The sequence below is a fragment of the Drosophila takahashii genome, chromosome 3L (assembly GCF_030179915.1).
Source record: "Drosophila takahashii strain IR98-3 E-12201 chromosome 3L, DtakHiC1v2, whole genome shotgun sequence".
Classification (NCBI taxonomy): Eukaryota; Metazoa; Arthropoda; class Insecta; order Diptera; family Drosophilidae; genus Drosophila; species Drosophila takahashii.
Window position 1 is genome coordinate 5531785 of NC_091680.1, and position 15212 is coordinate 5546996.

At 40.6% G+C, this 15212-nt stretch overlaps 1 protein-coding gene across 14 annotated transcripts; it reads right to left on the bottom strand.

Moving 5' to 3' along the window:
• Nucleotides 1-548: 548 nt before the first annotated feature.
• ens (MAP7 domain containing protein ensconsin) lies at nucleotides 549-14854 on the bottom strand. 14 transcript variants are annotated; one of them, XM_070214273.1, is made up of 15 exons: nucleotides 14728-14854; nucleotides 14091-14147; nucleotides 12000-12247; nucleotides 11790-11929; nucleotides 11098-11213; nucleotides 10324-10593; nucleotides 9444-9584; nucleotides 7145-7510; nucleotides 5486-5659; nucleotides 5254-5423; nucleotides 3949-4779; nucleotides 3648-3878; nucleotides 2821-3191; nucleotides 2602-2762; nucleotides 549-2543 (listed from the first exon to the last, which is right to left on the bottom strand). In XM_070214273.1, the coding sequence occupies exons 1-15, from the start codon at nucleotides 14774-14776 to the stop codon at nucleotides 2527-2529; spliced, it is 3342 nt and encodes a 1113-aa protein (XP_070070374.1). In that variant the 5' UTR covers nucleotides 14777-14854; the 3' UTR covers nucleotides 549-2526. The 14 variants fall into 14 exon arrangements, with proteins under 14 accessions (XP_070070374.1, XP_017009604.2, XP_070070373.1 ...); XM_017154115.3 differs by having other exon boundaries at nucleotides 12000-12256; XM_070214272.1 differs by having other exon boundaries at nucleotides 6824-7510; nucleotides 12000-12256.
• Nucleotides 14855-15212: the final 358 nt, after the last annotated feature.

A 15212-nucleotide genomic window follows, 5' to 3' on the forward strand; every position in this document is an offset into this window, starting at 1 on the left:
AACAACATGGTTGAGTAAATATTATTGTGACTATTACTTTTTTAGAGTAAACAAATGAATTCCTGATACATTTCTGTAAAAATTTATATATTTGTCATATAAATAAATGTACCCACAACAGAACAAAATGTTGATACCCTTCGACGATTTAAATGGGGTCTTTTCCTATAAAAAACCAACAAAAAAATTGAGTTAACATATATGCAGAAAAAGTAAAAACATGCTTATCAGTTTCAATGAGTGTTTTAAAACCATTCCTTCTCTTGTTTTCCAAGAGTCTTGATACTTTTTCAGAAAGACCAATAGTATTTCTTCTAAAAACATTTCGTATGACAGCTATGAGAGCAAATTAGCCCCATTTCTGATCATATTTTGTAAAGTGTACTAACTAAACGATAAGATAAAGATCCGCTGGAGTAAAATTCCGTTCGTTACTTCCCATGTTCCGCCTTATCGACAGAGTATTGCAGCAGCATTCCATTCAGATGACCATGACATTTCGAGGGGACTTTCTGGAAGCCAACAAGTTAGGAAATCTCTCTTCGCACTTTTTGCCTTGAGAATTAGTTACAGTTTATTCACATAAATATATATTTTGTTTAATCGTATAAATTATGCAATTGTGGTTTTACGATAAGAAGCGAATTTCTTTAGTGTGTTTCAGTGTGGTTTTCTAAATAAATAGGGGGGAATTGCTTGTATAATTTGTTGTTCTGTTTGTCGTGTTCGTTTTTAAGTGTTGTTGTGTGTGATATTTAATATTAAAAATACATAATTCAGCTTGATCTTCAAAGGTTTGTTATGTTGGGTAGCATACACATTTGATTATGTGGGCTTGTCTTTTTTGTTTTGTTTTGATTATATCGCCATTAGGTTTATAACATAGGAAAGCAGTAATTAACTAGAAGTTAGGGCTTATTAGTTGCATACACATATTGCCATTATAATATATTAATCTATTAACGGTTGCTTTCCGCATGCGAAACGCTCGAAACTGTATTCTCTTTCTCTCTTCGATTCTGCCTACAATCGTTCTATAATCGATCATGGATCATGGATCATCGATCATGCATCCTACTAACTTTGTTAAGGCCCTTTCGCTCAGATACAAGTGGGTGTGTGTGTTATGTGGTTTTCGTAGACTATGGGGATGGTATGGTTTTATATATAAATCGATTCATTTTTTACAATCTGTTATGCATGCTTCGAGGGGGACGACGACGACGACGACTCTTTAAAAAATAATCATCATAATTTATTTTTGCACATGGATAAATACAAATTACAAATATAAATGTGTGTATATATATAAAAAATGTTTTACCAAAAAATATATACGTAGACGCAAAAAAGACGCAATAATATACAGAGAACTTTACTATAATAATAAAAGGTGACATAAGCATAATCAGATTTTGGACTCAACTACTACAAAATAGTACAACATATGGTACTGCCCCTTTTTTTCCACTAGACCTAGGCATATCAAGCACTGACATCTGTGATTACAGTGGGTGTATATAATTGTTTACAGGCTACCTATATATCATCTGCTCGACTAACTGCAAACAGTATCAGCAAATAATTTCAATTGAATTTCCTTTCTCTTTTTCTATTTTTTTCTTACTTTCTTTCGTTTGTTTCGTTTTTGTTTTTTAATAAATAATACCTCACGATTCGTTGGCTCAACGTAGTAAACTTAACTTACAGAACAACTGTGCAAAGTTGGGCAAAAACTAAAGAAGGGAGCGTATGCCCTCCCAGCAGTGAGGCGCTGTAAATGTGGATGGGCGGGGGGTTGGTTTTGTATGGTTAATAATGGTATGTGGATACCGCGTCTTCGTCTTCGTTTATTGCTCGCTCGGGGGCCCGGCACACACACAATTTGATCTGGGTGCCCCGTAGTAGAATCTCGCGTTTTTAAACTAGGGGTTTGTCTGCTAATTTTATATAATTTTCAATTATATACGCTGCATGGGCGCTTCTTCTCCTGCTCAAGTTATACTCAATGTAAGCATGCACTTTCAACTTTTGAAGCGAGTTTTTAATTATATTAGATCGAAACGCATCGCATCGAATCGAATCGAAAATTGCATCAAATGTTCCTTTTCTTTAGCTTAGTTGTAGTCGTGTTGTAGTGCTTCACAAACAGATTTCTTTGATATTGAATTGCTTCGCAAACGATCCCCAAACTTTGAGGGGACGATCTCCTTTATCTCCTTTAGGGTTTTGTCTTAGTTCTTAACTAATTTTAACTTGCAGCTGCTACTCCTTCGCTCGTTCTTCGCCTGGGATTCTGATTCTGATTCAGATCTCTATCTATATAATGTGTACGTTTAAATATATAGGTTTTTATAAGCTTTTACGTTTTCCTGTTTTTAGTAACCATAATTTGTCGCACGCTCTCCACACTCTCGCATTCCTATATAGATCTCATCCTATAAATAAATACTCCAACTCCACACACATTTAGCTATATCAAGATTTAGGTTTAGAAAACAATCAGGTTTGATTTCCTCATCCAATTCACAGCAGCGATATATCTAAGAGTTAATAAATAATTAGTTGAATATTTAGAGGTTTTTTATTTAGTATTCATACCTTTATTCTCGTGACTATCAGCAGTGACTAGCGTGGTGGTTGCCGCTGTGCTCGTCAGCAAGCTGTTATTGTTGTTCAGGTGTAGATCTTGTGACTCGATGCTCAGGTCAATTAGCTGGCTGGCAACCGGAGCAACTACGTCCTGCAGCAGATTGATGTCACTAAAAGGGATAGGTACATTTAATTTAATATAAAAAAAAGAATAATCCCATCACTCACTTCTTGTTGTTGACATTCTCGATATGACCATTGCCATTGGCCACCGCCGGAACAGTATTGGTGCCCTCGAAGTCCACCAGCAACTTGCCGTTGCTCACCTGCTGCAGGTTCTTGGCATTCTCATCGATGATCATCGTGGAGAAGCTGTTGATGAGCGAGTTCTCCTTGTCTAGCACCGATTGCTCGTACATCGCCTGGCTGTTGGGCGGCTCCTGCTGGACAGTTTCCGTGGCCGCGGGCGCTGGCGTGGAATCAGCAGTGCTGGGTGATCCCTCGGCCGAGTTGTTGCTGCTGCCAGTGACGCTGCTGCTGTTGCTGCTGTCATTGTTCTCGGGAGCCGGTGCAGCAGGAGCTGCTTTGTCATTAGCCTCCTGAAAAATCAGTTGCGATTAGTATAAGTTGCGAGTTGGTATAGTAAATACCGCGAATTATTTGACCTTAAGAATACCCGAACCGAAACGACGTAAAGAATTCGCGGATTATTCGACCTCAACAATACTCGTATCACTCGACGTGAAGAATTCGCGGTTTATTTGACATAAAGAATACGCGGATTATTCGACCTTTAAAATACCTGAATCTTTCGAAGTAAAGAATTCGCAGATTATTTGACATGAAGAATTCGCGGATTCAGCTGATGAGCTATAGTCACTTCATTTCTTATGAGTTAAGTAGGTTATGGCTCATACTATCATGCTTCATAGGAGTCATGAGCTATAGGAGTCATGACTTAAAAAACATAGATAGATCGAATGGGTCATGAAATCAAAGGGAGCCATGACTCTACTCATGCAGGGCTCTGGTAAATAGTAAAAGTAAATCGCTACCTTGGAGGGTGTGGTGGCAGCACCGCCCTTGCGGGTGCGCAACATGATGGCCTCCACCCGCTTGCGGCGCTCCTCGCGCTCCTTCTCCTCTCGCTTGAGCCGCTCGGCCACCTCGACGCGCTGCTTCTCCGCCTCCTCCTTGGCCTTCTTCTCGGCCTCCTCGCGCTCCACGCGCTGCTTCTCCTCATCCTCGCGCTTGCGTTTCTCCTCCTCCTCGCGCTGCTGGGCTTCCTGTGAATAACAAATTAGATATAATAATAAATTGGATTCCTTTGTTTCCTTTGTTCTCTCTCTCTCTTACCTCGATTGCCTTGCGCAGGCGCTCCTCCTCGCCGCGGCGCTGCTCCTCGGCCAGTCGCGTGGACTCCTCTTCGAAGAGACGCTGCCGCTCGGCCTCCTCCTCCTGCGCCTTAATCTCTGCCAGGCGCTCAGCCTCCAGTCGTTGGCGCTCTAATTCCGCCTGTCGTTCGGCCTCCTCGCGGGCCAGGCGTCGTCTCTCGGCCAATGCGGCCTTGGCCTCCTCCTCGGTCGTGATCTTCTTGGCCATCATCGATGCGGTCATCAGATCGGCGCCCTCGGGTGGCGTCAGCTCTCGCACCTCCGAGTTCTCCTTGCTGCGAGAAGGTTTCTTCGGCGCAGCCTGGTTCTCCTGCGGCTTGGACACCTCCTTTTCAGTGCCCTCGTCGGATTTTTCCTCTACATTAACTGAGGTAACCAAGGCCTCGGGCACAGGTTCCACCAATAAAGTTTGCTGCTGCTGTTCCTCCTCCTGGCGAGCCACTTGCTCCTCCGTTTTCTCAGAGTTCAGCGCCTCCTTTTCGGCCTTGCTCACTAAGGGAACAGCAGGAGCAGCTGGAGCAGGAGCCTCCTCGGTAGGAACTGGCACCTCTGCGGGCGTCTTCTCAGCCTCCTTGGCCACGCCATTCTGCTCAGGAGCTGGTGCTGCTGCCGGGGCAGGAGCCGATTTTGTGATGGTTGTGGTACTGCTGCTGCTGGTGACGATCATGGACCTGGTCATCGCAGAGTTGTCCTTGCCTTTCGGCTCCTTGCTGAGTCGACTGATGCGCTCCGAACTGGCCGTGCGACTTGGCAGAGCCTTGGATGCGGAGGCCGCCTTGGGTGCAGGAGGTTCCTGTGGGTTTGCAACATATTTAATATTTAATGGATTTTCTATCAGGGTTCGGAAAATAAGACACACTGTAAATAACTTGAGTTAAGTTATTGACATGTGAGTTAAAAATTGTAGCCTACATATGTTAGAAACATAAATAACACACATATGTCATTTGTTTTATTTATACGACGTGTTATTAACGCGACGTGTATTTTACACAGAGTGTTTTTAACACAGGAGGTGTTTTTCAAACAGCGAAAATGTCAAAAATATATGTTAAACTGTTAACATTTCTGTAACATTTTTAATGTTATTAACACGAAGTGTTATTTACCCTGCGTGTTTTTAACACAGGAGGTGTTTTTCAAACAGTGGAAATGTAAAAAATGTATGTTTTTCTAACATTTTGGATTTCTGATAAATTCCGCTCTAAATTCCGGTGTTTAGTTATATGTGATATAAATTTATATGGTTAAAGGCTAGGCATATTACCCTTTTTGAGGGCGTCTTCTTCTCGGCACTGCTCAGCCGCGATGAGCTGGAGGTCACGATCAGGGAGGTGGACATCAGGTTTGCAGTTCGTTTGGGTGTCGTTTGTGCGGATGGCGAGGCGGCTGTCGTCTTCACGGGCGGCTTTTGATCCCTCTTCAGTTTGTTGATCTCTGTGGGGGATTTTAAATATTTAATTTCTGGTTTTTAGGATTTTAAGGACTAAGGATTTTACCCTCGAGGGACATGCCCGTTCCGGCGATGCTGGCTGGGCGGGGTTTTCGAGGTGCCGTCGCCGGTCGCCTGGGCACCATTCCGGATGTGGACATGTTTGTCGATGTGGACATGGCGCTGCCGGGCCTTGAGCTATTGAAGTGTCCGCCGGGTGTGGCATTTCCCGATCGCGAGCCTACAGAAGTCAATTTTGATTAGTACAAATACGGGATGAGTTGTTTATTAGGGTGTCAAAGGGGGTGTCAATATGGATGAGCTTATGTGGAGCACCAAATAAAGCGTACGTGAGTTATAGTGACCGTCACCAGAGTTTACCATTATTGCAGGGGGCAGGGGACACAGGGGGGGAACACAAAACCAAATGAGGGACACAGGTTAACAAAAGTACCAACAGACAGGAAAGATTCCAATTCTTACACATAGCGAGCGAACATAATGAGGAGACACAAAATAAAACCAAGGACCAAAGAACATATACCAATTACCAGGTTGAGACAAAAAAAAAACCCAATCTTTAAGACTGAGTCCATAAATACTTATGTTTATACGTGTTTTATAATGTTATGTTATGGCTAAAATATGAAATAAATAAATAATAAGAAGAGTAAATGAAAAATTCGCTTCACCATGTGATAAAAACCGATTGAAATAAGTGTAACTATGGATACATACGAACGAAACGACCGACAGATGGCGACAGCAGCAAACAATATGGACCACGAAAACCTTAAAAAGGATCTATTATGATGATGTGATGATGGGAATCTCAAAATGAATGGGGAATTTGGACAACTACAATGTGTTTTGGATATAGAAACTATTCATATTTAGGGTAATATTTTATATTTTAACGGAAAAACGTATTTTATAATATTTTTAAATACTTTTAAAATGCATTATTATAATTTTTTTTATAAGAATCTTGGAAACAAACGGACTTGCGGATGGTATTTATCAATCAAAAGGTTTTTAAAACCGAATGAGATGAATTGGATCACAAATTGCTGCTCAAATGAACTAAGGACAACCTCAATCGGTCGTTCTTCGTATGTGCTCTATAAAGAGATCGATCTACTGGGGAACCAAAGCCTATGAGAGTGTTGTGTGTGTTTGGTTTTTTTTGCGGAGTGTGGTGAAAGTTCAAGTTCGAAGTGGGGGCTATCGGTTAAGTACTCGAGAAAATGGGTAGATGGCTACAACGCTATTCGATTAAACTTTAGATTTAGTGTGTGGTTTGTGTGGTAGTGCTAGTGTGTTTTTGGATTGGTGGTTGTTTTCGAGATGTTTGAATTGGATTTCGATTTGTATTGTTTTTGTTTTTTTGTTTAATCGCACACACCTGCATTCACTAACAGACTAGCAGAGTTCATGAGCAACAATGAGTTGGGATCGAGATCGAGAAAACGGTGGTGGTGGTGGTAGGGGTTAGTAGTAGAGATCGCATATTGCTGCTGCCTGCCACGCCCAGTCGCCCCGTTCGCGCGGAAGGATGCAGAGTTGAAGGATGAGGCTGAGGCAAATGATGACTGCAGGTATTTCTTAGTTGCCGCAGTTTGCAGGCCAAGTGTGGACTGGCGCAGGTGGTGCAGGTGTTGGTTGGGAGGTGCCATAGTAGTGCTGCCATAAACCGACCAACTGCTAATCTGTGTCATGCTCTTACTGGTGGACTCGCGCTGCCCTCCGGCTCCGCTGGCCAGCGGTCGGAAGCTGGTCGAGATGCCGCCGCCCAGCGAGTACTTTCCGCGTTCCCGCTGCTGGCTACCTCCTCCTCCTCCGGCCAGGTGGGTCATGCTGCGGGACATGATGCCGGCGGCACTGGAGCTTCCGCTGCCGGCGCTTCCCGCCCTCCTTGCTCGAGCACTCGCCTGGCGTCGCCCCCCCACTCCTCCGCCCAGCGAGGCGGTCTCGTCCAGCATCTCCAGCTCCCGTTCCCGCCTCTCCCGCTCCAGAATGGCCCGCATGTGCTCCCCGTTGCGGCGAATCGGCTGCGCCAGCTGGTCCAAGCGGTTCATCGAGTAGGCGCGTCCTGCGGTTCAGTTGAAATTGGTTGTAATTGGTGAATCGTGAATCGAATTCGAGCCTGCCGCTCTGGCTGCGGATCCTTAGGGAGCTACGCTTATCTACTAACAGTTGCGTTCAAAATAATCTTGGTGGGTTAGGGAAAAATGTAAAAACAAATGCTCATCTAAAAAAAATTATTTTACACCTAAGGTTTAGGATTTTCTTTGTATTATTATCAAGTAATAGTTTTTTATGTTCTTTAAAATTTGTTTTATTCAAAATATTTGCAGTATTGCCACAAACAATATTTGCAGGAATAATAAAAAAAACAATTTTCTGTGGAAAAAAAAATTTTTTTTTACGATTTTGGTCAAAAAGACACCTTTGTATAGATCAAAATTTCAGATTAATCATAATGGTTTATTTTAAATGTTTTTTAAAACAATTTAGCAATTAATTATTACATTTATACTTTAATATATTTTTTTTAAATTCAAAAAACCACTTATTATTATCAATTAATAGTTTTTCTATGTTCTTTAAAATTTGTTTTATTTTAAATATTTAAAATAAACAAGAAAGGAAGCTAGCTTCGGCCAGCCGAAGCTTATATACCCTTGCAGATCATTCCTATTAATAAACAAATCGCAAAAATGTTCAATTTTCTAATATTTCTCATTAATTTTCCGATCGTTCCTAGTCGTCCGATTTTAATTAAATTAAAATTGAAATTCGGAAATATTTAAAAAGAGTCATATCCTAGAGTAGAAGATAATACAATAAAAACCAAAGAAGCTAGAATTTATTTCCTATTACTTTTCCATTAACTTTCCGATCGTTCCTATGGCAGCTATATGATATAGTAGTCCGATTTTTTAAATAATTAATTCGAAATTCAGATATATTTAAAAAATAACATCCCCAAAAGTAGAAGGTAATATTTCAAAAAACACCGAAGCTAGAATTTTTTAAAGTTTTTTTTTTCCGATTGTTCCTATGGGAGCTATAAGATATAGTTGTCCGATCCGGTCGGCTCCGACATATATACTACCTGCAATAGAAAGAAGACTTTTGGGAAAGTTTCATCCCGATAGCTCAAAAACTGAGAGACTAGTTTGCGTAGAAACAGACAGACGGACAGACGGACGGACAGACGGACATGGCTAGATCGACTCGTCTTGTGATGCTGATCAAGAATATATATACTTTATGGGGTCGGAAACGTCTCCTTCACTGCGTTGCAAACTTCTGACTGAAATCATAATACCCTCTGCAAGGGTATAAAAAAAAATTGTATATAGAAATAAAATTTTTTTTGGCGATTTTAGTCAAAAAGAAACACTTTTGTGTAGATCAAAATCTCAGATTAATCAAAATGGTTTCTTTTAAATATTTAAAAAAAATAGTTTAATATTTAATTATTACATTAAAGCTTCAATAAATTTTTTTAAAACTCATAAACCCACTTAGCAATATGATTTCAAACGCAACTGCTGTTACAAGAAGACGTCACAAAAAGATGTGGATAAACTTGGCTACAAAATGGTGTTTACAAGTGAGTTGTGTTCAAGAAGAATATGTGTGTTCCAGTGTCTGGTGTATTTTTTTACAGTGTGTATAGGGTGCGTGGTAGAAAGTTTTGGTGTTTTTTGAGGTGTGTTCTTCAGGTGCCTTTTCTTTTTCTCACTTTCTCTCTGCCCAAGCAGCAAAGAACCCGGGGAATCGACAGAAATAAAGTCAGGGGACTGATAGGGGCAACTCTTGGTCCGGAATGGGCTAAACCAAAAGAAAACACAACTAATTGGATGGAAGGATGTCGAATGAGAAGAGCTGAGAGATGATGATGAAGATGCGTAGCTGGACGATGAAGCTGATCGCTGGATATGATTGCTATTTGGAGCAGTAGTGTGTGGTGGATGTTTCTGGGGAATAGGGAGGATCGTCTGGATGGGTCTTACCTGGGGTTCTGGCCGGCGTGGTGCTCAGGGAGCCTCGCGAACCATAATGCCCGTCTCGGGGGCTGGGTATTGTCGGCATGAGGTCCGTTTTCCTGCGGTAAACGCTTCGGAACACCATGGGCGATGAGTCAACGCTATCTTCTGCAATATTCGGTTTTGGGTTGTTGGTTGGTTTGTTTTGTACATGGTTTTTGGATTTTGATAATGGAGTTTTAGATGCAACTGCCGAAAATGATTCACTAGCGATTTCGGCCTCAAAATTATATTAAAAAAATATCTTAAATACTAGGAACGATTGAAACCAAAAGCGAAAATAGCTAAAAATTGGAAGGTCTTTACACTGAAACTTTTTTTCGGGGTTATAAAAAAATCTAACCTCACATATTTGACATATTTATAAACAAAATATAATTCATATTTATAATTTATAATAATAGAAAACGAATAATTAATTTGATAAACCTAAATGAATTTTTATTTTATATCAGTAATAATATTTTCTTTTTAATTGTGACTTTAGTTTCTTTCTCAGTGTAAAAACCTTCAGTACAAAATAACCATGCTGTTGGGGTCTACGTTGAATTCTTTACAGACGACCTTTGCTGCTTTAGAGAGCTCTTCTTAGAGTCTGTACAATCTGGGGGGCTTAAAGAACATCATGCAAAACTGAGGGCAAGAGCAAGACATGCCATTTGATTTTGGGTTAAGGGGTAGAGACAACGAGTTAAGAGCTTACAACGGGCGTTACGAATACGATTACGGGGTTAGGTTTGGTTTTAGGGGGGGTTACGGCAAAAACAAAACGAAAAATCGGGGTCAGAACGACAAAAGGGGGTTAAGAACGAGAAGGAGGAGCTGAGAAGAGTAGAAGAACCCTCACCCTTACGATACGAGTTATGGTTGTTAAAGTTGTTGTTGTTGTGGCCTGCAGTTGTAGTGCTTGTTGTTGCTGTGGCTGTTGTTCTTGTGAGATTTGTAGGTCTGTGCGCGTTGGCTGTTTGTTTGGAAGTGGGCGGCGGATTGGGATTGGCCGGCCCATCGATATTTATCTCGCTGCCGGCGATGGAGAGCGAGAACCGCTTGGGCGGCTCGTCATTGGAATAGCCCCAATTGAACACCTCGTACATGGAGGAAGACTTGCGTCGGTGATCTGTGTGTGAAGTCGGTGGTTTTTTCGATTTGTTTCGATTTTTTTTCAGAGAGAGAGAAGTGAACGTTACAGAGGTGTGATTGCTGTATTTGCTTTTGGGTGCAAATCATATTGGAAAATAAATTTAAAACGAAAAAAAATCAAGAAATAGGAAACAAATGTGATCGTGCCGTGTGAGAAGTCTGTGGGTGCTAGGGGTTTGTATATATCTTCTATATACATATAATAAAAGTAATTCACATGTACACCATCTGGGTGATAACACATGGTAGAGGAAGGAGGTTATACAAAATCTCTAAACAATAACTGGGACTTGTCAATTACAAGAGTTACGAGTGTGTCTAGGGTAACGATAACGATATAACTGCAAAGTAAAATTTAATCTCATTATGTGTGTCTGGTGTCTCAGCGATTGGAGTGTGTGGAGTGTTCAAGAGTGTGTGTGTATTTCTGTTTCGGTTTTTCGGGGGTGACTGAAGTGCCGCCGGTGGCATCGGGACTCACCATCTTGTCGGTCCGTCGACGAGGAGGCACGCTTCTTAGCACCACTGTCGGCAAGTTCACGCTCTGAACTTCGACGTGTGAGTGAGGCGCCCGCTACGTTCGATATAGATGTGGATCTGGAGGGAATAGAAATTATATTAGTAGGTATTCAACGTAAATTAAATAAATAATATTTATCAAGACAAGCACAAAGTCGTATTATTCTTATAAATCTCCTAATTTTAAATTTTTAAGGTTTAAAATCTACCTTCATACACTAGAAATACTGCTTAATCATGGTGAAATTTTATTATCATAGGTATTTGATAAGAAACCCATTATAACTTTCAATAAAATGTTTTTAGTGTTAATTCACAATTGTTAAAATGTGAAAATAGATAAGAATGAATAGCCAATCGATCAATATTAAATATAATATTATATGAGACATCTATTAAATTGAAACTACAAAGCAATTGCATTAATTTGGTAAACAATTTTGCAGTAAAAACTTCAAACACTGATAATAAAAATTAAATAATAAAAAGTCTAGTCTCTAATTTAGCATGTCAATCAAAAGACCGGCGATAATTAGTCATGTGCAACACAAAGCGCCAGATAAAATCGGCCAAAATACTGGCTAAAAGCAAATATGTGTGTTTTGTGCTAGTTTTTTGTGCTCTGTGCCAAGATATCTTTCATTCGGATCTCACCTCCGCTGACCCCAAAAGGCACTGGGCGATACCAGGCCATAATCCGCGGGCACATCCAGCAGGCGGGGAGTCGAGGAGCCGAAAGCGAAGCCGATGGAGTTTCTGTCCCGCTTTTTAACTTCTATCCGGGATTCGCGTTCCTTTGGAGGGATAATATATGCATTATTAGATAGGAATTAAATTTTAAAGGTATATGGTTCAACTACTTACCTGATTCTTTTTGAGAATGTACTCGCGACGTTCCTTTTCGGCCTCGTAAATTGCCTTTTTGCGCTCCTCCACCTGGTGGCGCTTCTCTGTGTCCCGGGTGCGGATCTCCTCGATGCGTCGCCGGCGCTCCTCCTCCTTTTGTTCGCGATACCGCTGGGCAGCCTCCGCCTGGGCGCGCAGCTCCTCGATCTTCCGGTGCCGCTCCTCATTTTGTCGATCGCGGGCATATTTCAGTTTCTCCTCGCGGTCTTTGGACGCTAAAAAGCGTAACAAATTAGTGGAGATTCTTGTACGTATAAGGGAATAAATCGAATTTTTGGATAAACAAGTTACGGTTCGCAGGCAAATAAAAGTGGGAAACTTGCTACCTGTGGCCGAATCAGAAAAATCTATAAATTTCTGCTTAATATAATGTATATGGCTACCAGACATTTTTCGACTTTTGCCGGCGAGAGTTATTTACATGGGCCCCCGAGCACGCTGACGTCATCGACGATGTACACTCGCTTTTTTTGTGGGTCAATTGACAAACTAGCAGCACAAATACACGCTCGGAAAATTTGCCTATGTGCAAAATGGGCGATAGAAAAAGCAAAAAGCAAATAGCTAATGCAAGCGCACATTTTGTGTTCTATTGAAATGACATTGAGGCGGAAAAATGCGAGAAATAAACAATAATAATAATAATGATATTGTTAACATGCGGCTGCTTTTTCTGCCAAAGTCTGCATAATCGAACTGGGAACCGGTTCTTATCGCCTTATCGGTTAAGATATTTTTGGAATTCCATGACGTAAGTGAGACGACAAAGGAACAACTGCAAGTCAATCTTGTCGCTCGTTACAGGTGCAAAAAAAAAAAGATCCAGACAAATAAAATATTATCATCGGCCAAGGTCGCAAGCAAATTTTTGTGGATTTTAACCACCAATGCGTTTTGGAAGGCCAAGAATTTTGCAATTGATTTTTCACTTGGGAAAATCAATTTTGTATTTACTTTCTTGTACTCGCTTTTGCATTTTCTTTCTTATTTGAGGAAAATCCAAATGAACAATGTATTATTTCCTATAAATCTTATAAGAACTTTATGATTCAAAGATAGCAAATGGCAAAAGCTTAGAAGAAATGTTTGCTAATTAATGCATAGCCATTTTTATCTGAGCTTTGATTTTGTTTGGAGAAACAAGAACTATAACTAAAAGCCAATAAAGCGTGACTTTGATTTTTAATGAATTCTATAAGCTGGTAAAAGCTGATGTATCCCATATCTCTCGTTTAAAAACTCTTCATATATTGTTTGTCATATAAATTAAGAATTCCAAAATACTTATTCATGCTTGTTAAAAAAAAATAAAATATTTTTATAATAATAAACACAAGTTCATATTGGCATTTAACATCTTAAATCGAGAGAGACAAACTGGAAGATATGCTCCCTTAGCATTCTATCACTTTTGAGATGAAAATGTATTAATTTTTTCTACGATATACACTTTTTATAAACATTATAAAATTTACAATACTTTGATATTAGTTTGTAGTTAATAAAAACAAACAAGCTTAGCAAAATATATTTAAAATCAAAGTGGATAGTTAAGATGTCACTGTGGTTATGAATCGTGTCACTTTAGTGAAGAAGAATAGATAAGAAGATTTAGCTATGAGCAAAACAGTGGTTCTCAGTGAGCTCCAGACTTGTAATAGACAAATGACAGAGGTATTCCGGGGGTTAAAATCGCGATAAGGTGGACTATGGGTCTTATTATTTGTTAGTGAGATCATGCGGCAAGCATTTAGAGCATTCGTTGTTTTTATTTGTGGGCGGAGCGGTACGGTAAGGGGCGTGGCTAATGGAATGCCAACTACCTTGAGAGTCGTCTTCGCTGGCGGAGATTGGACCGCCCACCTGGGCGAACCAATGCAAGGTTGCGCCGGCGCTGCAGCCCGTGATCTTGGCAGGTGCGAGTGCGTGGGCTGAATGGTGAATTTTTTGTGATTTTTTAAGGAGATTTCATATGGTGCAAAAAGATATAGAGGTGCCCCCACTTTATGTAACCCCCGTAGAGAGATAATCCCCTTTAGAAAAACTTACCTTTTCGCTCGGCGCTGCCCTCGCGACTTTCGGCTCGCTTGGATGGTGTGTTTTCCACTGCAAAAAGAAGTACGGAAAAATTGGTCGGATGAGTGTGTGCGGTGGATTTTCCGGGAGTTTTACATCGCGGGGAAAATCAATTGCCTTGCCGTTCCGTTTTTGCCAAAAAGGAAAGGTGGAAAAAGAAGGCGAAAGAGCGGAGGAGGGAGGGAACACAAAAACACACACAAACACAAAGGCAGCGCAGCAGCAGAAGCAGCAGCTGCGATGACGAAGCGAGAGAGAATAGAGGAAAATACGGAAAATCTCTTTCTCCTTCTCGCCTGCGGACTGGAGAACTTATTTATAAACTCAAAACTCCGGATCGAAATCGGGGGAACTCGAAATATCCACCCATTTCGAGGGGGAGACACTTCTGGCTTCTTGGTTTTCGTTTTTTTTTTCTCTTTTTTTTCACTCCGTTTTTGCTTTTTGGCCCGTGGTGTGAGTGCCGTTTTGCTGCGCAGTCGACCAGCACCTTTTGGCCCTCGAAAACGCCCCGAAATCGCGTAGGTCCTGGCCGCTTTTGGATCGCCAACCACGCGGGGGGCTGCGTCCTTCGATCTCGCACTCCTCGAAGGCTGTTTTCAATGCGTACCTTCTGGATTAGTCGAAATATTTTCGTGTTGGACCCCAAGACTCGCCATATTCACTTCGCTCTTTTTTTTAGCGCTGCAAACTAGAGATGGGAGACTTTCGATAGCATCGATGTTTTTAAAATACCTGGCAATGTGGTGGGTGAAAAAATACCTATTGATTTGGAGAAAATACTAAATGCGGTTGAATTAGACATATCTATTTTTTATTATTTATGTTAATTAAACGGTTGTTATTTATGTCTGATTAATTTTATTAACAGTTATTAAGTATACTCCATCGATTTATCTTGTGGTACCAATTTGTTTTAGTAGCGGTATATTTTGAATACTCAGCCAGGGTTGTCAAGTATTTTAAATACTAGGTAAAACTTTCAAGTTAGGTACATTTTTAAAAAAAGTTAAAATTAAGTTTTATCAAATATATCTAGCATATAAAATGTACTAAGAATTTAAAAATTTGAAATAAAAAAAATCCTTACCAAAC